Source organism: Zosterops lateralis (assembly GCF_965231275.1).
Source record: "Zosterops lateralis genome assembly, chromosome: 4".
Lineage (NCBI taxonomy): Eukaryota > Metazoa > Chordata > Aves > Passeriformes > Zosteropidae > Zosterops > Zosterops lateralis.
In genome coordinates, this window is record NC_139765.1 from 21230217 (window position 1) to 21254830 (window position 24614).

At 42.3% G+C, this 24614-nt stretch overlaps 1 protein-coding gene across 4 annotated transcripts in view; it reads right to left on the reverse strand.

Annotated features, from left to right (window-relative positions):
* The window catches only part of LARGE1 (LARGE xylosyl- and glucuronyltransferase 1), a 306219-nt gene that overhangs the window by 95726 nt on the left and 185879 nt on the right, over nt 1-24614 (reverse strand). For all 4 annotated transcript variants that reach the window (XM_083859500.1, XM_083859501.1, XM_083859498.1 and 1 more), the window contains one exon: nt 20950-21121. In XM_083859500.1, the coding sequence (XP_083715626.1) occupies nt 20950-21121 (172 nt within the window). The remainder of the gene's footprint in view (nt 1-20949; nt 21122-24614) is intronic.

Genomic DNA, 24614 nt, shown 5'->3' on the forward strand with positions numbered 1-24614 from the left:
TACACTAATTCCCTGGTACATAATCAAAGCCCTAACTCCTCTTTTGCAGGGTGTTTTTCTGAGTATTTATTCATGCAGACTGATTAGTCAGCCCCACTTTAAGCTCAATACTTCTGACATCCAAGTTAAGCAACAGGAATTTATTTTTACTCTTTTTCTGTTCTCAGTCAACCATAATATCAGATTTTCTTCCAGGGTTTAAGCATATGCTTAATTTTTGTTGCTTATTATGTCATTCTGACACTTTCTGAAATCCTTGTAGTGTATTGATATACCTGCAAAAGGCCAGTGTTAAATATATTACATGAAGAAGAAGAAAAAAAAGGATTCTCATAAATACTGTCACCCACAACATCACATTTCTATGGTAATGCAGGACTGCTTTGGGTTGTTATGGCAACTAAACCTTTAAAAGCAATAGCATAAAACCAAAGGAAAAAAAAAAACAAAACACAGAAACAGAGCTTCATCACTGCTCTTCTAAATTTTGTAAGTAATTCTCAGTCCTCCTTCCCCCCATGGAATCTAGATTGGATGTTACAGTGATCAAAATGCTTTAGGAAGATTAAGATAAACCACTTGGCCTCACGGCAATGGGTGTGTGGAGCATCTTAGCGCTCTCTTAAAAGCTATGACTAGAGGTGCTTGTACATAAACCTCTGGCACCACAGAGCAAAAAAAGGTGGTGGCAGTGACAGTAGACTAATTGCTGACTGCAGCTAAGTGGGGATGGTACCTGCACTACCAACCCTGCAGAAGGTACAGGGCAAAATTACATTGAATTAAATGTTATGTTAACTCCTTAATGCTACTATGTACTTCATTATTTCCTTGGCAAGGGGTTTTTTGATAGTCAGATGTCACTGCCAAGAAACTGCAGAAAAATTCTAGATATGTGCATTTGCCTCTATATAGCTTCACAGAAATTTACTGTGATATATGCTGTTTTTAAATAATTTTAGGTTTCAAGATATACCATCTTGACTAACTTGGGATGTGTTCCCACCTTTCCAATTTCCTATTCCTTCGTCCTGCTCAGTATCCTTGCTCTATTCAATCTCCACATTGCTTTCTCCCTTATCTACCAAGTGATGCCCACTTCCCATTAGTACATTTGAAAAAATTAAATGATCACAAGAGTAGAATCGTCAGTGTGGGAACATTCTCTTTTACATCTGCTGAGGTGTCTCAAAACTGATAACCCAGAAGAGCATCCCTTCGCTGCCCTGCTTATGTACTTCACCTTTGTGCACATCAGACCTGGCCGAGGTCACCCAACTCTTTTTATTTCTGACCCATAACAGGGAGTTAGAGTTGAAAGGAGAACATATTTGAAGATTCTTCTTCCAACTATTCCCATCTTTTTTGAAGTAGTCAAGAAAAAAAAGCTGTAAGTTCAAAGCAGGACTGTTTATGTAAGTCAAGGAATACAGGAACTAGACTTCTTTACTGATAGAAGTCAGCATCATCCTGTTCATGCCAATGTTTTATAAAGGTAGTTCTTATCAGCTGAGATGCACTCCTTCAGGATTTTAGGACACCAGCGTGACAACATTCAGATCATCATTTCTTAGTATGGGAACGAGCATGAACATCCAAATACTGACTAAAATTGATGCCAATATGACTCTGCAGCAGATTGGCAAAGCCCTAGAGAATGTCACTTTGCACCTGCAAAAACGATATCCTGAAGCATACAGAAGGAAATAGTATTACTGTCTATTAGGCAGAAGATGTGCAGGAAGACAATGCAATGAATTAATGAAATTCAGGAGACTCTGTGCCACTTTCAGAGGCAATGTGCATTTCAGGAAGTTGCTATGAGCCTAAACTGGCAGACATTTGGAGTTGATGACAGAAGAGAGGTGGCAATGAGTCAGCTGAGAACAATTCTAAAATATAAAAAGTACAATGGCTCACTTTGCTGTAGGAGTTTAGTCCTGCTCCAAGTCACACACCTCAGCAGGACAGAAGCAGTAAGCATGTGCTAGGTCCTCAGATGGTCCATGTTCTGGCACATTTGTCAACAGCACCACTGAACACTGTATCACCTCCTTTGCTATCCACCTCTGTTCCCACCACACAAATTCTCTTGGTGTGTCAGAACAGCACTTACTTGACAGCTCTCCTAGTCCTTAAGCACAGAGGAAAAAACCACTATATCCCCAAACACAGACGTAAGTGGCTTCAGGATTACACTTAGTTGTGCCCGTAGTTAATGGTTTTCAAGAATCTGTTCTGCTGACATGTTCAGTCCCAGCTCCAGAATGAATCCCAGAACCCCACACACCAGAAGCAGCGGATACAGGGTTTGTGTTATACCAAAGCAGGAATAGCATCAGCTTAGATCTTGAGACTCTTTTAAGTATTTAGGCAGTGCAAAGGAAAAATAAACTAGCCCAGCTTTTCACCAGAAAATGTCTATTGTGCATCTCTTTTACTGAAACGAACTTGGGGAAAATTTACTGCAACTATGGATTTTATGCTTAAGGTCCAAATTCTTTTCAGGACTGAATTTCACTGTGACTAAATGTAGGCAATAAAATATGAATATGGAAAAGCTGTGGACACATTTTGTCCACAGGTTCACTGTATGTAAAAGAATATTTACCTTGAGGAGTCAGAGAGAGTAATGCTTCTCTGTTTAACTGAACTCTTTGGCTCATGCTAAATGCAGCTAGAGATTACTGCAAAGAACATGGAGTGGAGCCAACTTGAAATTTAAGTAAAATAAAGGCACTTGAGAGATGCAGAATGGAGTGACCCATTACAGACCAAGCTATTTTTTTTCTTTTATCTTGCTAGGATTAAAATAAAATGTTTGAACTTCCTTGATTCTCTAGATTAATTGGAACAAGGAAGCATGTGGAGGTTTTATGTTTTCCACAAAATTGGACTGATAACTCATTTCATTTACATGTCTAACTTCTAGTTCATGTAGCTGTTCCCAGGATTTGCTCATGGTACATTTGTACACAGTCTTAGTGCAGTTATGTAATAAATTGGTTTAATTTTGTACACACATCTGCCTCTTCCCTGGCTGTGCAGAGAGCAATATCATGCACTCACCCTGCTGATGGGATAATCATGCCATTGACCTCTGGGCAATATGTTCTACCTTACAACTTGAACCTCACAGAAAGATATTCCCTACACCACTTCACCCTATGCAAATCCATGTGCTGCCAAGGACAATAGTACAGGCATAATTTGCAGCATGAAACCAAAAAGGTTTCATGAAACCTTGAATGAAAGCTTTGTAATTGGAAATGGGGCCTGAGGTCCTTAAAAATATGGATTGCTAATGCAGAACGAGGTAGGTTCAGAGAATGTGCCTGGTTTGGAGAGGGAGAAAACAGAGTATCAAGTTATTACAATGCATGTCACAGAGAACAGTGAAAAGCATATGTGCTTGATAGATTGCACGTGATTAGAATGAGAGCCTTAGTCAGGGAAATCTAGCTATTAAATATCATTCTTTCTTCAGTCCTGTTAAAACAACTATCAAACCTCAGTGTAAACTTCCATTTGTTAGCTGAATGACCAGTGTGTCTCTTCTGCTTAGCTTTTTCCCACATGCAGAAGTTACTTATCATTACACATTAATAACTGGTGGACAGGCTGCTGCCCCCTCCAAATTCACTGCCTGCTCATGCCCTTGCTTTGCTTTATTGTCACCAAAGGAATGCAGAGTGACTGTCCAGAGGGATTAGTACAAGGGGTTAATTTGTGCGCTCCACCCAATAAGACAGGCAGACATTCCTGTGTTTTTTTTAATAGCACGCTAAATAAAATATAATTAAACAAGTTGTAAATTCACAGGGCAGGGATACTGAATGCACCTGAAAGGAAGCAGAAGAATGTAAACAGATTATAGGAGAAAGCAATCAACCTAAAACATTTATTAGTGGACAGCTGCTCCTGATTGATGTCTCTTTTTTAGTTTGGATGGAGGAGTTATTCTTTTCCTCCTTGGTTTCTTCCCACTCCTTGTTCTCATATATTTTCCTTTTAGTACAGCCTACTGGCATCTCATTTCCAGAAATACATTTTCCTCTGCCAATTACAAACATGCAAAGAAGAAATGCTCCTTCTTCTAGTCTGTACCCTGTGGGAACTGGATTTTCTAGCTTCATAGGAGGCACAGCTTTTGCTAGTAAAGGGAAATAGATATACGCACTTTGCTCCTTTGATGCCATGCCCTGCCCTGATTTCTCTTAATAAATATTTGCAAGGCAGTTCAAAAAATCTCTAGGTCCATTCTCTACAGTTGGAGTACTGGAGATTAATAGAATTAAAGTCTCCTTAAATCCTGAAGAAAGAGCTCAGAGGAGAAACTGTTTTTTGCTTTAACACTGTGTGAGTCATAGTTTAGTTTGGGTGTTTGATACATCATAGCATCTAAGCCAAAAAGACAGCTGTAGAATGAGTGGCAGGTTAACAAAGACTGGAGAACAATAATGTAAAAACACCCACTAGATTGATGTTGAGAAGGTAGAAAAAAGTCTTCAAAATATCAGTGTTGCCAACAAGATTTTATTACAAATCTTGTAGCATGTGGTAGGTTTTTATTCTAAAACCACAGCTGTGGTATCAAAAGATGACAAAAAAAATCAGCTTTCATTTATAATTTAAACATCCCTAGCCCCCATGAGAAAAAGCTTGAAAACATGACCAAAGGGTATCCCTTGGAAATCAGAATGAAAAAATAAAGAACTCACATCTTTTATTTTATTTTAGAATTTACCCCACCATGAGTTATACCCTATTTCTATGCATGGTTGGCCTTTCACCTCTAAATATTTCTGCCTGATGGCAGAAACTGACAAAGAACCATTCAGCTAAAATAGAACTACAGATGTTTCGGAAACTGCAGCCATTCTATTTTGGCAGCAATTCATAATCAGAATTTTCTGATTATGTCCCTTGTCACATTAAAATCCATAAACTAGAATGTGCACATGCTGATCATATAATAAACTCTCTCCCTTGGAGCTCATTTACTGAGGTCAACCTTCTCACAGATTGCCTTCTCAATAAAGGAGTATCACAGCAAAGCAAACTGCAATTTAGGAAAAAAAAATAGAAAAAGAAAAAGAAAAAGAAAAAGAAAAAGAAAAAGAAAAAGAAAAAGAAAAAGAAAAAGAAAAAGAAAAAGAAAAGGAGAACTTCCATCCAGTCAGTTTATCTGACAAGTGTGGAGAGAGAGAAAGTGTTTTCCCCTAGACCCACAGAATCAGCAAGTCCCACCTCTTTGTTTGATCCCCTTCTAATTATAGTCACCAAAATTAACTCCCAGTCACAGTTAGAAACTTGTCTTTTCCGCCCAAATATCCTAACCCCTTAGTTTCTTTCTCATTTCACCAAAATAAACGAATGTTCTCCCATAGTTTCACACAGAGATGATGACAGCATTGTGAGACACTGAAGCACAACATCCCTCAATATTTCTATCAGCTGCAGCTAACTATTAAAATCCTTTCTCAATGAAGTTTCAAAGATTCTGCAGCAGAAAAGAAGAGCACACCACAATATAACAATCAAGAACAGAAAATCTTAAGCAGATGGAGCCTCCACAGGGACCTTTTCAAAGAGAAACTGTATTTCATTTGTGTAATAACCTAGGATGAGCTATGCGCTGTAGTCTAACCATTAAATACTTACACAAATCTTTCAGAAGCTAACAGATGTTTCTTTTATGAGCAAAGACAAGTGCCATTTGGCCTTTTTAGACACTTATAAAAAGTCAGATAATTTTAAGTTATTTTAATAGCTGCCTGACAATTTTATTAATTGATCATTAAGCACAATATGATCCTGTTTGCTTCACAAAAAGACTGACTCATATCATGGATTTTTATACACACTAAGCTGCATGTTGCTAATGCCTCTCTCTTGATTAGTAAGACAAGAAAGCTTGTTTTACTGACTAGAAGAAACAGTAAGATCTCTGTAGGATTTAACATGAACACTGTCAACCTGCAGAGATCCTGTCTCAAAATTATCTGGAAGCTTTAATGATTTACTCAGTGTACACTGACAGACTGAACTACAGAACCTGCCCAGAATCAATTCTGTGGCATTTCATAGGTGTCAATAAATTTTAAATTTTAATCTTGGAAACAACTGAGTATTTTACATTATCAAAAGAACAGCACACTTATGAAAAGCACAGTTGTTGCAGGAGAGTCAAAGGCTATGATAGGTATAGTTTATTAAAACAGGGCTTCACTGGTAAAGCCAAATTCAGGGAAATTTATACAGCACCTGCTGACTCTGCCTGCCTCTCACCAGTGCCATCAGCATCTCACTTTCTGGCATGCTAAATTCACATACAAATGTAAAGTTCTGCATGTACTTAACATTACAAACTAATGTATAATACTTCTTGTAGGAATATAATTACTAAAATCCCTACACAAGAGGCTTAAATTTGTGAGGGTCATGATTTTTCTCTGGTTTGTTTTGTTTGTTTGTTTGCTCTTTTTATTGCAAAAATAGTATGAACCTAGATTGTTACCTCAGGCTTTCTGCAGAGCAATATGCCAAAGCATCCACATGCTGAGTGTTTGCTAATTTTAAGTTTGGGATTGACTATGTGCCATTCTCTCTTCAGCTCTGGGCACTTGATCCTTCACCAAAATCACTGCTGACCTTTTCCGGTATTTATGATGTCAGTATGGATTTTTATCATTATTTGAGCTCCTGACACAAAGCAAACAGCTTCTATAGCATGTTTTTATTCATGCAAAGTATAAACATGTGAATCTCAGTATTCCCGTCAAGTTTGCCATTTCTCCTTCTTGTATGTTTGGTTAATGGAGGTCACCTTTCCAGAGAAGACTTACTTGCACAGATGAACACCAACTGTAGTTTATATTCTCTGGGTGACTCAATATGACTAGAGTTATTTGAAATGCAATAGTTAGGTATTATCCAGTCTATGTTGTTTAAAAGTACTTAAAACATTCATCGGATCAGCTAGCTGGATTGCGAGGCTAACATGCAGTAGTAGTAAGACATCACTGTTCAATACAGCCTCTGAGTTTTGACATATGGTATTTAGAAATACCATAATGCCCTTTGATGTAGTGATCAATTTAACAAGAGCTCCTCAACACTGATCTCTACGGGGATTATTCAGGTCTCATTTGTGAGTCTCACCTGTGACTCATGCAAAGCAATGGCCTAAAGGAACAAAGCAGATACAAGAATTGTCACCTGACAATGTAAAGCACAAAGAGAGTCTCTTGCTATTTACATGTGGAGCACCCAGCACACAGAGACTGTGATCCAGACTGAAACTACAACTTGTAAGACATATAATTATGATGACTGTTGTAGTCAGGTTCCAAATAAATTCAGTCCTGAGAATCCATATATAATATCTAGTAAAATTAAAAATCAGAACCTGATATAATTAGCCCTCCATGCACCTCCAGGGAGCTCTGGCTGCTCAGTCTTTAGGATGCTTTGGAGGGAATTATACCAGGAACAAGACAAAAGATATCAGAAGAGGCTCCTTCCCCAGGACCTTTGTCCCAGGGGTTTATTCTTCAAGGCTCCCAGGGGGGAAAGAGGAAGAACAAGGAAGGGCGAGGAATTATATAGCCCCCTGCTGAGGAAAACGATAGCTGGACCACAGCCAATGAGGTCAGGGAGGGAGGGAGGGAGGGAGGGAGGGAGGGAAGGAAGGAAGGAAGGAAGGAAGGAAGGAAGGAAGGAAGGAAGGAAGGAAGGAAGGAAGGAAGGAAGGAAGGAAGGAAGGAAGGAAGGAAGGAAGGAAGGAAGGAAGGAAGGAAGGAAGGAAGGAAGGGTCAAACTATATGGTAAGGGACTCCAGGGGGTCAGGAGGGAAAAATCATTCCCCCAGAGAATTACAACAATTCCCCCTTTTTTGTTTAACGAAGTTACAAGGAAAACATTAGCTTAATTTTGACACGGGATGTGAGTCTTCCCACAATTTACAATTGGTGGGGAAGTTAGACTGCTTTAGGTTTGCCAACTCTATGTGGTTGACTTCTGAGGTAGAAAGTATGAGGCCATTGATAGCTTTGAAAACCAAATGATGCAGGGTCCCGAAGGCAATTGTTACAAGGAAAAGAATAACAAGAAATAACAAAATTGTTTTAACTATAGAAGTCCACCACCCTGTGAATCCCCAGCGCTTGAACAGTTCTTTGAGCCAATCCTCAGATCCTTGTTTCACTTGTCTGATCAAGGTGTTCATGCTCTGAAGGGCAGCATGGATGTTTGGAGCCTTTGAGGTCAGGTTCAAGCAACAGAGTCCTTCAAATTCCTGGCATTCATGTCCATGCAGGAGCAGGAGAAAGTCGATTGCAGCACGGTTTTGAAGCCTGGCCTGTCTGGTAATTTTCTCATCTTCTAGGAGAGAGCTGATGGCAGTGGACGTTGAGTTTGCCTGCTTGACCACCCAGCACTCTAGATGGCTCAATTCACCTAGAGCTTTGGCTCCTGCGACCCACAGAAGGAACAGGGACACAGCAACTCTTTTTGACTTAGCCCAATGAAAAATTTCTGAGTTGCAATTTGAGTCCAGTTTGTCAGCACGCCTCTTCTGAATTTTGTTTGCTGATTTGTTTTTGTGAGTCCATTCACCAATTAAGGTTTGGTTGGGTGTCAATATGGACAACCGCCCTATGGTACATGGCCCTCCTAAAAGCTGAGACAGAATTCCTGCCCATGACCGATCCCCACAAATGTAGAACAATCCCTTAGGGAGGCTTTTGAGACTTGGGTGAGATGGGTTGTCAGCTGCAATATGGCTTATATTATGACATCACCTTTTTGCAGTAAACTCCCCATGATATTGTCTTATATTGTGATACTCATCAGTGCTATGAGGTTTTGGGAAGATGGAGAAACGTATGCAGTAGGACGCAGGGGAGGAACCCAACAACTCTAACTCTTGGGGTTCCTGAGCTACCTTGGGCAAGCTTTGCAACCACTCCTTTAAGGGGTTCACAATCACCACAGCTTGCTGATGATGATCTTTGTGTAGTCGGGGGGTGTGTGACTCTGAAATTTCATCGGACCTATATTTGTCCAAACCTGCTGGAAATTCTCCAGCCTGCAATGGAATTCCTACCAGACAGGTGAACATAGGATTCTCTGCTGTTGCAGTGAACAAACATATGTTCTTCTGCTGAAGTGTCTGTGCCAGAGTCACCCAGACATTTTGACGCGGCTGAGGGACGATCCATGCCATTACCAGACCGTTTAGCATTAACAAGGTGACCAGTTGGATGTGGTTCAGCACAGGGTTGAGTGTGAGGTAGGTTTTCTCTAGTAGGGAAAAACAAACATTTTTTAAAACATGTTAAAAGTTTCTGTTTCTGCTGGAAGGAATCCACACCTAGGAAGATTCTTTTTTCTCCATCCAGTGACGTCTTCTCTTTGAAGCAACGGCTACTTGCCTCTCATCCCCTTCTGCTGGAGCTGGATTTTTAGGGACAAAAGGTTTCACCCACTTCTGGGAAATCCACCGAGAGCCTGACAGAATAGCCACACATGCATAGCCATGACCCCAGGTCACAAGCTCATAGGCACCTTTGGTTTCCCAAGTTTCTGGATCCATAATCAAGACTGGTGGACGCTGAGACAATTGAACTGATTGCCACTGTCAAAAGGATGTACCACAGGTGGACTCATGTTTTCACATGAACAGTTCAGAAAATTGATGGTAAACAAGGCTTTGCACAGCTTCTGCTGCATAGGCATCCACACAATTGAACTGCTCTGTCTAGCCAAAATCTGCTTGAGCGTCTGGTGTGCATGCTCAACCACAGCTTGACCTGTGAGGGAGTGAGGGATGCCAGTTTTACGTTCCACTCCCCACTGCTGGATAAATTCAGGAACTCCCTGGACACATATGGTGCGCCGTTATCAGTTTTGATTTCTTTTGGAATCCCCAGCACTGAAAAGGCTTGCACTAGGTGCTGCTTGGCATGCAAAGACTTTTCTCCTGCATGGGCAGAGGCATACACTGCACCTGAATATGTGTCAATGCTCACATGAACATATTCGAGGCAACCAAAACTAGGAATGTGTGTGATATCTGCCACACTTCACAAGTGCCAAGGCCCTGGGGGTTAACCCCTGTGCCCATCAATGGTATGGCCTGGAGCTGGCAGTTGGGACAGGTGGCTACAATGCTCAAGCCTGACTCCGTGCTAGCTGAAACTGACAGATCAGACCTGGCACATTTTGATGGTATTGTTGGTGACTCAGCTTTGCCTGTTGGAAGATGTCAGGGAGACATGCTTTTTCAACTGGTGCCGCAAGGGCATCTGCATTGCGATTCCCCTCTGCAATTTCACCTGGCAAATCAGTGTGTGACCTTACATGCATCACATAGAACAGATGTTCTCGATGAGAGATTCAATAAATTAGTCTCAACATCAACCTGAAGAGATGCTCATCTCTATTTCTTTGAGCATGGCCTGCTCTGCTCTGGACACTACCCTCGCCATGTAAGCAGAGTCAGTCACCAAGTTAATTGGTTCCGAAAACTTCTCAAAGGCTCTTACCACTGTGGCCAGTTCAGCCACTTGGGGGGATCCCTCCAGAAACTCCACATCAGCTTCCCAGTGCTGAATCTATGGATCTCTCCAAGTCATCACCGACTTGTGAGAAGCCCCGAATGCATTTGTGTACACTGTGAGAGCCTTGAGTGGTCTCCAACTTCTCTTCTCACAAGCGATGAGGTGGAATTCCTCATTGAACAACTTGTGAGATGGGACATGGACTGATATTTGTCCCCTGTAGCTGTCCAGAGATAACTGGAGATTGGCATTGCCCTGGAGCAAATGCTCAAAATCTCTTTGGTCAATCTCTCAGGAGAGATCCTTCCCTCCTCAGAAAGTTTGACTGGGAGCTGGATACCTGTAAAATCACAACCTGTCAATCCACACAGTCTCACCCTGGCCTTCCGAATCAGCTGAGCTATCAATACTTGTGGCTCAGTGATGGTCTTGGATCTTTGGTGGGAGAGGAAAACCCACTCCATGATCAAGAGTGAATCTCTGCCCCTCGATCCATTGGAAAAATCAAACCATGCGAATGTGACAGCTTTCCTAGAACAATGAAATGGAAAGGCATGTTTGGCTTACACCAATGAGCCTGACTCTCTGACAAGGCCTTCTGTACCTTTTCGATTGCCATCTCTGCCTCTGGGGTCAGTTCTCTGGGAGAAACCAGCTCCCTCTCCCCCTTCAATAAATTGAAAAGGGGGGCTAGATCCTCATTTGTGAGGCCTAGCCAGGGTCTTACCCAATTCAAAGACCCACACAAGGAGTGGAGATCTGCTAGGGTTTTGAAATTGCACTCAATTTGCAATTTCTGCGGAACAACGGTTCTTGCAGTGCTTTCCAAGCCCAGATACTTCCAAGGTGGCATCCTTTGAACTTTATCTTCCTGCAATTGAAATCCAGCAGAGGTTAAAACCTTAATCACTAGGTCAAGCGTGTGTTGGAGTATTGAGTCATCGGGAGCACACACAAGTAGGTTGTCCACGTAGTGCAGAATGATGGTGTCATTCTTCTCGGCACGTACCAGGCACAGCAATGAGGCTATGTACTGTTGGCATATAAAAGGGCTCACTTTAAAACCTTGTGGTAAAACTTTCCAGTGATAGCGTTTCATTGGTGCTTCTCCATTAATAGTGGGAACCGAGAATGCAAACCGTGGGGCATCTTCTGGGTGTAAAGGAATTTGGATGCCAATGTGATTCCTCCTATGCCCTGAAGTTTGCCTGCTACAGGTTGCAATTCCCAATGTGATGGCCACATGGTCTTAGGTATAACCGTGATGTCCATGGCTGTGTCTAACACACCGTCTACTTGGAGGCGCTCTGAGCCACAGGCTATGTTGCACACCATAGAGGGTCTGTCTTCTCCCACCATCTCTGCCCAGTAGACTTCCGGTGATTTTCCATCTGCTGTGATCTCTGCTGGAAAGGGAATGGCCTGGGCAAGAATTTGCCCCTTTGCCAGGTAAAATAGTGGGTGCATGCAATGTGCCAACAGCATCAGGCCTGTTATCTTTCCCTTAATGGTCATAGGAGCTATCTCAATCTGTGAGGGCACGTGTGCTGTTTCCCCAATAACAAGATACTCACTGTCCAGTCCCATGTTGTGAACTGTCAGGTCCTGTGAGATATTTGACAGGTCCACTGTAACAACAGTCCAATCAGTAGACCTGAAATGAAAACCTTTGGTAGTCACGAGCCTTATTCACCCTTGTGGCTGCCAAACCTTGTTAATTGAGCATTTGGCATTTTTATTTTTCTGCACTCCCACACCATGTTTCCCTTCCTCCCCCCTTTTTTTTAAGAGATAGGCTTTAGTAAGTGTAGGTCCCGCTATATTTGTATCTTTGCGCGTAAGGATATTAACTGCAGGTGCGTGCTGTAAACTCAGTTTTTTTGTTTGTTGAACTTCTTCTGCTTCTGGTTCTGTGGGCAGGCCCTGGTGAAGTGTCCTGGCTTTTTGCAACGAAGGCAGATGATGTGCTGCAGCTGGTCTGATGACATTGGTTGTTGGTTGCCTTCTTGGTCCTGGTACTGCAGCTGCCGCAGACTGTTGCTGTGCCAGTCCTGCATTCTGTTCAGGTGCACTGAACAATTCTGCTTTTCTGGTGCATGCTTCTATCATATGTGCAAGGCTGGGGGCCGGGCTGCAGTGGAAGACTGAGGATAATTCTACGTTACGTTTCATTGGCATTCCTTTCAACCATGTCTTTTATCAATTCTGCCTGCACCAGTGGATCTTGCACCTGTCTTTCCACCTGTGTCCCAAGCCAATTGACAAACTGCAAAAAAGGCTCGGAAGGAGATTGTGTTATATTTACGTAGCAGCCTTTAACTTCAGTTGTTGGCAATTGGTAAAATGTTTTCTCTGCAGCATTACAGATCTTATCTAAAATTGACTTGGATAACAATTGAGTTTGCTGTTCTGGGCAGTAGAAAGCACCCTCACCACAGAGATGGTCATGAGTTATATCATAGCCATCATTGTCTCTAGTTTCACCAGGAGTTTGGTGGATCTCCTGTAATAGTGTAGACAATGCCTTTTTCCATCTGCTCCTCAGAGTATGCTCTGAGGGACTTAACAGGCATCTGAATAAGTCTTTTATGTCATTGGGTGCCATCTCATTAGAATTTAGAGTTGCCCTCATAAAGCCTTTAAAAATTTCACTAGATCTTCCAAATTCTCTCTGAATTTTGCAAATTTCCTTTTTATCTTGGTAGGATGATGGCTGGTAAGTTCTCTTGGTGTTTCTCCTACCAAGACAAACAATGGGTGTCACAGAGGGTATGCTTTCATCCACATTCGTCTAAGTTGTTAGAATTTCTGCAGTTCTTTCAGTGCCCAGGGAAGCAGGAGGTATCCCCTCTCCCACCCCCTGGGGTCTGGCAAGCGGCAGCCCGGCCCCCCTGCTCCAGGGTCTCAGGGGGAAGCTGCTCTTGTCCCCTTGCCGTGAGGGAATTCCATCCCCCGCTAGCGCTGTGGGCTGGGAGCCGCTCCCTCCCATCCCCACCGGGGCTGCGGGCTGCAGAGGACCTGCCCCCATTACTGTGGTAACTTGGAGGGAGGGGTAGACAGCGGGAGGAAAGCTGGGGCGGGGCAGCCAAAGGCGGGAAGAGGTTGGGTGGAGGGTAAGGGGTAGGGGCGGGGATTAGAGAGGAGAAGGGGTTGTGGGAAGAAGGAGAAGGAAGATCATAGTGACCTCTACATCACTCCACCACATGTCTCTGTGGGTGAGTCAGGAGTCCTGTGCTGATATGGTCTATACTGGGGTCCTGTTTCTGTGGCGGGGGGGGAGGCTCGTTAATCTCCTCTGGGCCAGGCACAGAGGAATCGGGAAAAAAGGAAGGGTTAATCGGAGGATTTATCTGTGTCTGCCTGCTGTTCTCTGCCTGCAGCAACTTTTTTTGAGCTTGTAAGAATATTGGAATAAATAAAGAAACTTTTTAATCACCATTTTCGACTTTTAGAGTAAATAATTGTCCAATTTTGTCCCAAAATGAAACGGAATTTAAATCCTGCAAATCAGAATCTGGAATTTCAGTGGTTAGCCAGTAGAAAAATGCTATTAGTAGTTTTGTAGGTATTTTATCATTGGATAAAATATTTCTAAGGTGTATTATTGTTCTCTTCTGAGGGACAGGCAGCCGCACACCTGTATTTCTTGATGTTCTAAAGGCTATTTGTCTAAATATCTACCTCCTGATGTGAAAAGCACATGGCATGATTTTCCCAAGCCCCGCTCTCTGCCGAGAGAACAGAGATGCGTAGGGAAACCCGCAGCGCCGCAAGACAGCATCAGGGCTCCGCGTCCTGCCGGCTCTGTGGGCACAGGAAGGATCCCACCACTATAACCTGGCTCCTGGGAACCGACCCATGCCGTGGAACCCCCAAAACACAATTCGTGCCCGGCTGGGGCAACCCCGCACACTGCGTGGCTCTCTGGCCAACAAAAACCCAAAAGGAAAAAAAACCCCCATGGTTACTTCCAAGCCGCATCTGCTGGGTCCTAGCGCACCTCAGCTGCTTTCCACAATCCAGTGGCAATGACTCCACCCCGCTAGAGGCTCTACCCGGGTTAGCCACAACCTGATGGAGTCTTACCTGTATCCCATGGACTGTGGAACAACGTCAGTAGTTCTCGTCGCGGGCCGGCCTGCGCGGGGTGGCACGGGTCGTCGGCCCTTCCCCCAAGCACTCAAAGCCGTGCAAAACAGCTGAGAGAAGTGGGGGTAGTTGGATCAGCTCAAAGGCTTTTGAGATCCTTAGAAAAAGGGCTCCAGCTACTGTGTGGGCTTTTAATATTTCATAAAAACCGACGATGAGCGCCAACTGATATAATTAGCCCTCTGCCCGCCTCCAGGGGGGCTCTGGCTGCTCAGTCTTTAGGAGGCTTTGGAGGGAATTATACCAGGAACAAGACAAAAGATATCAGAAGAGGCTCCTTCCCCAGGACCTTTGTCCCAGGGGTTTATTCTTCAAGGCTCCCAGGGGGGAAAGAGGAAGAACAAGGAAGGGCGAGGCATTATATAGCCCCCTGCTGAGGAAAACGATAGCTGGACCACAGCCAATGAGGTCAGGGAAGGAAGGAAGGGTCAAACTATATGGTAAGGGACTCCAGGGGGTCAGGAGGGAAAAATCATTCCCCCAGAAAATTACAACAAGAACCTTGGAAAAAAAGAACCCACATTGAAATACCAAGAGTTTAGGTAAGCAAGAATAATAAAACAATTAGCACATGTGGCCTTTAAAACAACTTTAAGATTGATGGCACAAAACATAGCTTCGGACTCATTTTTTTCTCAGATGAATTTGCACAGTTTCTGCAATAAAAACATATTGGATACTGTAGATATTTTGGAATTAGGTTTGACCTACCCAGCCTGGGCCCCACACCAAGGCCAACTGTGAAGTCTGTGGCGCAGCTAAAAATTAGATGTTAAGGTGTTAATGGGAGATAGTGGGTTTTCTAGGTGTCAATAGGTATAGTTATTAGTGTGAATCCTTTAGCCACCTTCAGAAACAAGTGAAACAATATCTGTTTACATTCTTTCTCTGCTGTGTGCCAATGAAAATGTATCTGTATTTGTAAACTAAAAGAATATACAACCTGCCATTTTAGACTAAATAAAGGGAGAACGTAGCATTAATTATAGTGATTTGATCTGCATTTGCTCCCATCCAGCTTCCCATTTATTTTAAGGGTCCACTCACTTTTGGATACTAATCCCTGTTGTCTGAAACACACTGCAGCACTTCATCCAAGAATTCACTATGATCTACAGTCCCACACTTTTGCCCTTAGGCTAGCTACTTTCTCAAGTTTAGAACTGTCAAAATCTAGTGAAAGATGAATAGGAAACACAATCAATGTCAACTAAGTCACAGAAAACATGTATGACAGGTTATCTTTACCAGACTGGCTGCAGACTCAAACCTTTGAAGTAAATATTTTGGACGTGTATCTCCATCCTAGAGGAAAACATTCTACCTATCTATAGAGCAAGAGAGAATAAGGCTAAAGCAGAAATGCCCAAATCCCAGCTGAAAATCTGGATATGACTCTTGAAATTAAGTTATGGGTTCCCAAAGACATATTTATGCATAGAGATTGAAGATTGTACACAAAATGATTAATAATTATACGACCCCCACTGACTCCTAAGAGGAACTGCTAAATGTTACATTACTTAAGACACTGTTTCAGGCCACCAAAGAGGGGTGTGAATTTTTCCCAAAGCCTAAGGTTGCCACTTCAAAGCGATTTTTAAATTTCTGCACTCTACTACAGAACAGTTGGATCACTTACTGTTAGGGTATATGCAAAGAGCTTATCTGGAAAGGACAGAAGGGCAATAATTTACAAATAAATCCAACTGCCTTTTTTCTGTCTACAGGGCAAATGAAGTAGTACCTTTACCAACTAAAATATTAAGTTATTATGTAAGGGTCTGATCTTTCCAGCAACTCTTTAAGATGACTGGAATTAGAACCTTTGCAGAACAAGAATTCTGGGTATTGCAGCTGCTATTTAAAACATACTGTAGGCTCTTCTACACAGCAAATCAGACCTGGTTAAATTACAAGACAGTCCTGAATCCGAGTTTCTTCCAAGCATGGTGTCTGAGAAAAAGGGAATCTGACCTACTGGTCTCTCTGTATCACTGTTTTTGTTGGGAAGAAGTCTTCCCAGGCACAGAAAGAATCACAGACTCTAGGGCCTTCTCTGAAGGTGTGGCTGCAATTCGGGAAATGCTGCGCTGACTGCCTCATCAGTTACCCTGTAGCAATGTGCAGACAGAAGCTCTTGACTTTCCTGCACTGATGTGAACAATTCTTTAATTTGCTCAAAAAGCATACTGGTGTAGGCAAGTTTATAACAGTGGCTTCTAGCCAGCAGCTGGTTGTTAGAACATTTCTAGAAGGAGACCCAGTGGGTCTAAAGCTGCCCTCCTAACTGGGGTTGGGTGTAATGATAGGTTCCTTTTGGAGACTAGCATTTCCCTTCATAGGAGATTTATTATTCTTCTGTTTATGTAATATGTCAACAAAGATTCTAGATTGCCCCCAAGAAATCTCCATGAATTTACTGGGACTTCTGAGAGAGAAACAAGGGAGAGAATGAAACATTAATTTAGTAAAATATCCTTTGCAGGAATATTTGGGGCTCATGACATGAGAAAATCTTTCAATCTTTTGTGATGTGGGCAGGAGAATAAGAAGACACTCAGGAAAAATTGAGAATCACCACAGAATTTAGGTCAAACTTTTATAAAGCAGTAAAAGAGTATCAGTATCTCTCCAAATTACTTGCCCTTCCTTCCATTTCCATTGAATCATAGAAAAATAGAATCATTTAGGTTGGAAAAGACCTTATGTCCTACTATCAAAGTAACACTACCAAGTTCACCACTAAACCCTGTCCCTAAGTGCCACATCTACACAAGCTTTTAAATGCAGTCAGGGATGCTGACTCCACAACTTCCTGGGCAGTCTGTTCCAATGCTTGCCAACTGTTTCTATACAGAAATTTTCTGCTGTCCTTCTCTGGACACTTTTTAGCACCTCAATGTCTTTCTTACATTTCATTACAGAAATGAACATGGGACTTGAGGTGTGACCTCACTAGTGCTGAGAACAGAGGGACAATCCCTGCCCTGGTCCTGCTGGCCACACTATTGCTGATCCAGGCCAGGACACCATGTCCTTCTTGGTCACCTGGGCACAGAGTGGCTTGTGCTCAGCTGCTGTTGACCAGCACTCACCCACAGATCCTTCCCAACTGGGCAGTTTTCCAACCATTCTGCCCCAAATCTGAAGTGCTGCAGAGGGTTGCTGTGACCCAAGTGCAGGACCTGGCACTTTGCCTTGTTGAAACCAGACTTGGGTCATCAATTCAGCTTATCCAGATCCTTCCTGCCCAGAGCTTTCCTGGCCGCCAACAGATCAACATTCCACTCAACTTGGTGTTGACCGAGCATGCACCTGGATCCTTTTGTGCAGATCATTGATAAAGATATTAAATCAGACTGGCTCCAGTACTGAGCCCTGGGAGACACCACTAGTGACTGGCCGCCAAATGTATTTAGCTCCATTCACCACCATTCTCTGAGCCCAGCCATCCAGCCAGTTTTTTATCCAGAGAACATGTCTATGCTATGGAAAGCGTTTCTGTGAGAATGCTGTGGGAAACCATGTCATAGTCTTTACTAAAGTTTAGGTAAACAACATCCACAGAGGAGAGTCACCTTTGTCACAAAAGGAGATCAGGTGGGTCAAGCAGGACCTGCCTTTCACAAGCCCATGTTGGCACCAGGGCCTGATCCCCTGGTTGTCCTGCACATGCTGCATGACAGCACTCGAGGTGACCTGTTCCATGACCTTCCCTGGCCCCAAGGTCAGGCTGACAGGCCTGTAATTCCCCAGATGCTCCTTCAGGCCCTTCCTGGGCACTACATTTGTTAATCTCCAGTCCACTGGGACCTCCTTGGTTAGCCAGATGTGCTGACCGATTCAGCCAGGCACTGCCCCTGGCTGGCTCCCTCACCAGCTGTCAAGAAATAATCTTCCACAAACTCTAGGAACTTCCGGGACTGTTTCCTCTCCCCCATGTTGTATTTTCAGCAGACCTCTGCTAAAGTAAGTTCAGCTTGTGTCTCTGGTAAAGTCAAGTCCACCACAAGAACAAGGGCTTCCTAGTGCTTATAGAATATTTCTTCTGCCTCCTCATCCCAGCTGAATGGCCTACAACTGACTCTCACCATAGTATTTGTTTTGTTGGCTTTCCCTCTGATTCTTACCCTTAAACACTCCACTCTGATGTCACCATCATTGAGGTCATTTTTGCTAATGGAACTGCAGCCTGTCACACAGGCTGGAGAACAAGCCAGTGCTTGGACACTTCCTCTCTCTCCTCTGCAGCATTTAGGATTCAAAGTCCTCTCCCACCTCATCTCAGAGCCTGGGGCTATGGCATTGTCTCATCTATTCTTTCTTTGCGCATGACTGCCTGGGAGATGAGCAGATGTAGACACTGACCAGTTTATCGGCAGGATTAAAAAACTGTGGAGAAGCAGGTGGTCAGCTGGAATTAAGATATATGGGACAATTTACAAAATCTTGCATTTGGGAGTTGTGCTATGTACATTATGAGGGCAGCAGCACAGGAACTCTGTCTCGTGTGTAAGTTAGAGCTTTTCACAGCTCTAATCAGATGAACATTCCTGCCTAGCTCTATGGAGACTGATTTACACACGTTTTACTGCCATTAATTATTCTTCTCCATATTTCCATATATTCTGTCTGTATTTTCTTTCAGTCTTACATCTGCTTCTGCTCCATGTTCCTCTTTATTACAAGAAGTCTTTATGCTTGGTTTTATTCCTCCAGTAAAAGCAAAGGATCTTCATTGAAATTATGACAGTAATTATAAACAAGGAGACAATCCCCCTCATTGTCTCAATGCAGACTTTACTCTTTGACCATGCAGTCCTCCATGTCCAAGTTCTGTTTTCCACATTTCCCTTCTTGCTCTGACATGCTATTACACCATATTTGGTCAAATATTGCTATTAATGGGACAGCTGCACACCCTGAGACAATACGATAGCACAGCATTACTTCCTATGCATACATTTATGTTACTTATGATTGTCAAGGTGTATGTTTACATGAAGCTCAAGGTTCAGTGGAGGGAAAGGAAAGGCCTGGTGAAGAGGTCTGAACAATATCTGAAGAGAGAAAAGATTTTCTATTTCTTAATAAAGAAAGCTTGTGAATAATTAAATTAAGCAAAAAGGTGGCTGCTTCTAGCTTGCTGGAAAGACATCAGTGTATCCACTGACACAGAGCTGAAGGCAATAGGTCCTACCCTGGAGCTGGGTACTGGGAAAAGCAGCCCTTGTGTATTTCAGCAGGGGATAAGAACAGTAAATGGCTCCCTCCTTATGGAGTGGTGTATTGTGGCTTCTCTAAATACTCCCATTTGCTTAGGCTGACTTTGCTTGAGATGATTTTGAGAGCTGATGAAACACATCAACACTATACTTTAGCAGGGTTGTAAACCATTAAACCAGGATGCTAGAATGCCTCTGCACTTACAGCACTGCAATACATATACTGAGGACAAGAGGAGAACAATAAGGTATGTCTCTGACTCTGAACAGCTGGCAACCCTGAAACCTGGGAGAATTAAATGGTTTTAGCAGTGTGCTAGCCAGAAAGTGCTCTGCTTTGTGACAGGGTAGTGGGGAACTTTTCTGTAATCATCTCCTTACAGAGTTACTCTGAATGTCTCCTTTCTCAGACTGACTATGAAGTACATTTTCAAGGAGCAGTGGGAAATAGGAATAGGTAGGGAAAACTGTTTTAGGTTTTTAGCATCCAGATGCCTTTAACAACTCATTAAGTAGACCAAACTGCAACTTATTTCTATTCACATGTGTAACTCTGCTCCCTTAATTTTCCTCCCTGGTTCAAGAATGATCTCAACTTCATTTATTCTCAGTGGTTACAGGGAACAGTTATACTGAAAGTAATATTTAAGTTTTATTAATAAAAAAAAAAAAATTAAACCCAAGTTCTTCCAAGAGGTATTGAACTGTACATAACTACAGCATGCTCATAGTTCTTTACCACCTACTGCATTGTCAGGCTCTCAGCTGCCCCAAATAATCAGACTAATAAAATAAAGTACATAGATAATCGATGTTGGCAATTATTCTATACAGAACATCATTGAGAAAAGAGCTCACAAAGAGAAAAATTATATTCAAACACTGAAAACGGAAAGAGTGAAAATATTTAACAAACCTCAGCTAGCCATTTCATGCCCACTGTATTGCTTGCCTCATCATTCTCCCTCCCCCCTCAAATAAGGACAGTAAAAAAATCATTAAAATACCTTTGAACTTGTGAAAGACGGCCCATAGCTCAGCAATGTCAGTGGCAAATGTAATATCTGTGTCGAGGACAATGACTCGCTCAAGATTGGAAGGTAGAGTCTTAGTCAGAACCAACTTCATCAGCCCATAAATCCCAGAGTAGTGTTTGTTGGGGATCCAAGACACTTCAGACTTGACAGGAAACGGGAAGTCAGAAAGAGGAAGAAAAAATAATCTTCATTAGAAAGAGAAAATTTTCCTGACACTAGTTTCTTGTCATAGTGGAAGATCTCTGAGGTGGAAAGTCATCTAAAAGTCTTTTTTTTACATTTACATTTACATAAGAAGCTCTGAAATACACTAAAAGCTTTGGGATAAAAAGTTCTTTGAGGCAACCTCTTCACAAAATATAACTAAAATTAGTTGAGCCTTTCTGGTCTCGTAGAATTCATTCTGAGACACCCACATGTCCTGATAAAACTGAAATACATCTTTAGTCTAAAACTTCAGGTGTATTGTACATTACTTTCATTTTCAACAAAAAGAAGTTGTCATTCTCAAAATCTACTGTGATGCAGAAGTAACATGCATAATATTTTCCTTCAATTTTTTATAGATTTAGTGGTCAGAATTTCAAAAGACCAGTCACTTGAAATACTGGGACAGAAAATTGCAAAAAAAATTTGTTTCTTACAAACTTAAATTTTCCTTCCAGCTTTAAGTTAAAACTATTGAAGTCCCACAGACATGCTCAAAAGTAGAGAAAGTGGCAGAAAATTGAAAGCCACATTTTTAATTTTTATGTATTGAATGTGGCAAACTCAAGCATTTTCATTTCTACAGTAAGAGCTAAAAAAAATTTGTACAGCTTCTAAAATAAAAGTTAGGAGACTAAATTCCATAATGCATTGTACTATTGGCACAAGGATGTTCCATGAGCTGTGTTTAGTTTTCTGTGAGACACAAGTTCTAAAATATCAAAAATTTATGCTTAAAGCAGGATATTAGAAGCTTTTGAGAAGTTCCTGTTTCCCTGTCTGAAACTCCTCTTGTTTGTTTTAAGGGGCATGCACTAATATTTACAGACTTTAAGTTTTCCATCAAGTCGTGCGCTCAGTAACTTCAATTAGAATTTTGTCTAAAAAACACTTGAGTGAGACAGATTTCAGGATTTGTCCTCTCATGTTACACTTTGGAGAAAGTAGGCAGAAACTCACTGTATTCATAACACTGAGGAGATTTATTCTGTTGTTTAACTACCTTGTTTCTATTAAGCATCATTGTACATTTTATTATATGGAACAACATTTGCACAAAAAAAAAAATCATTTCCCCCAAAATCCTTACAGAAAACCTTCTGTAAGAGAATGAGTTCATACATTTGGAAGTTGGAAGCATGGCTGAAGAAAGGCTAATAATAGGTGCTTAGAGCACATTTCCTTTTGAATATAAAGTAACAAGGCTTCTGATGATGTAAGCTGACCTCCTCTATTCCCTTTAAAATGGCACGCAACTTTTCTCTATATTGTCAGGATTCCTGTACCAGGGCAGAGCACTCTCCCACTACAAAGTTCATTAAAAAGACAGAGGAAAGTAAAACAAGCCTTTAAGAAGAAAGATAAGAATTTCAAGGGAAAGGCTGGAAAAGCAGATTCTTATAAAATAAAAACAGAAAATGCAAACTGAAGTGTGAAGGTTTTGTTGGTTTATTGAAAATTCAATGCTCCTCAGAAATAGCTTCTGTGTGTAACAGACATAATTTCAAATTCGTACCCTCACAACTCTATTTATTTGTGGTCCCTGCTTTCCCACATGGTGGCTTTAGGAAGGGATCATCACATCATGGTATATCTACTTTATGCAAAGCAGTATCTATTTTGCTTCTGTAAACCATATTGTTCTGAATCTGCCACTTTATATCCTTGTGCTAGATCCGTCATACCTGACATGTTAAAAGTGTAAGACATTTTACAGACTTGGCCTTGCTTCTACCCATTGCTGTGTTATTAATTTCGAATGGCATGTCCTCCATTTTATTAGCTGAAATATTTCTCCAGAACAACACCCAGTGGACTTATGCACCCAGTGGACTATTCATGGAACGTATGAACCTCTAAAAAGGTAGGGGTTCATATGTTGTATGAATAGCCTGACACAAGCAGGGAAGGTACAAGGTGGCTGGAAAAGTAAATCACCTTCAAAGCGCAGTTTTCTTTGCTCCCAGGATTCCCAATTTCTAACACCACTGCCATGTATCACTGCAGGGAAGAAACCCTCATTTGGCAGTTCCTTCTGATAGGGCACACAGAAGCCAAAAGCCTGCCATCCAGAAGCCTTATGTGAAGGTCTGAAGACATCACTTTTAAAAATTAAAGGGGCTGACCCTGTTCCAAATGGTCCATCACAGCTGGCTAGCACATGTTGGATTTGAGGACATGTTGAAGCCTGGACTCTCAATCAGTTCAATTTATCTACAGTTTCCTCTCTTGTGATGCAGAGTTGGCTAAGACACAAACTGTGATAAATTTAGGGTAAAAATTCATGTATGAAATAATAATCCGATGTGTAATGAGAATAATGTTAATAAAAATTGTGAAATCCAGTAGAAGGCTAATCGTTCCCCCCCCCAGCCTGCCAATCTCAGTTGCAAAGACAGGACGAGAATCATCAGACTAGACAAAGACACCGGCCAACCTTGATAAGAATCACTTCCTCGCCAATGCAAGGAGAAATTCCTTCTTGACGACGATGCCGATCTCATCAACTCTCTGGCGCAACAAGCAAAATGAAATCAGCATAAGACTGAACCGTGAAATTGACATAAGAAAAGAGCTTTCTCGGAATGAAACAACGGGACTTGACAAGATCCGGGAAGGCCATCGAAAAGAAATTCGGACTATTCAGCCCATCCTGGACACCTGGACTGCCTAAGGGCAGAAAAATCCTATAAAACAGTGGACTGAATGCCGCACCAGCATGGATTTGGGCGTCTTGTACATCAGTGCGGACCCCTATCCACCCAGCGCGGTGCTGACATTTTCCTATTTTTGTGGTTTTCTCATCTTTCTGGTGTTCGATATTCTGTTATTAATAAATTGTCTTTTATTAATCCGATATTTGCCATTGCATTTATAACAGATTTGGTGCCGTGACTCGGATTCGGAGGAAGCTGCGGGGACCTGCGATCCAGGAGGGTACCCCTGCCGATTTCGGCGACCTGGTGACTGAGGAGACCCCGCGGCTCCACCCGAACCGCCGAACCAAATTTAGGAATGAGAAAACCACAAATTAGGACAGGGGAGAGAACGGATCCGGGGACAAAGAGAGCTCGGGAAGGCAAAGGGCCTTTGGAAAAGCCGCGGCTTGCAATTGCTCGTAAAACGTCTAAGTGCATGAAGACATCCACGCAGGAAAAGGAGCTGTAAGTACTGCTGGTTGAGTGGGTGATCGGGCGAGTGTGTGAGACGTGATCTGATCACGAAGCGAGTGTGGACTTCAAGGTCGCATTTCCGTCTTCCCGCGAGGGGAACGGTCAGCCGCGAAGGAAGCGATTTCATGTGAAACTCTCTCACATCGCTCGTCAAAACTGGGACTAGGGAAGTCTCGGGGACCGATCATGCAGTGGGCAAAAAGGGGAAGGGTACATCCTGTTGAGCTCGGGAATTGGTAAACCCTTTTTGCCAGC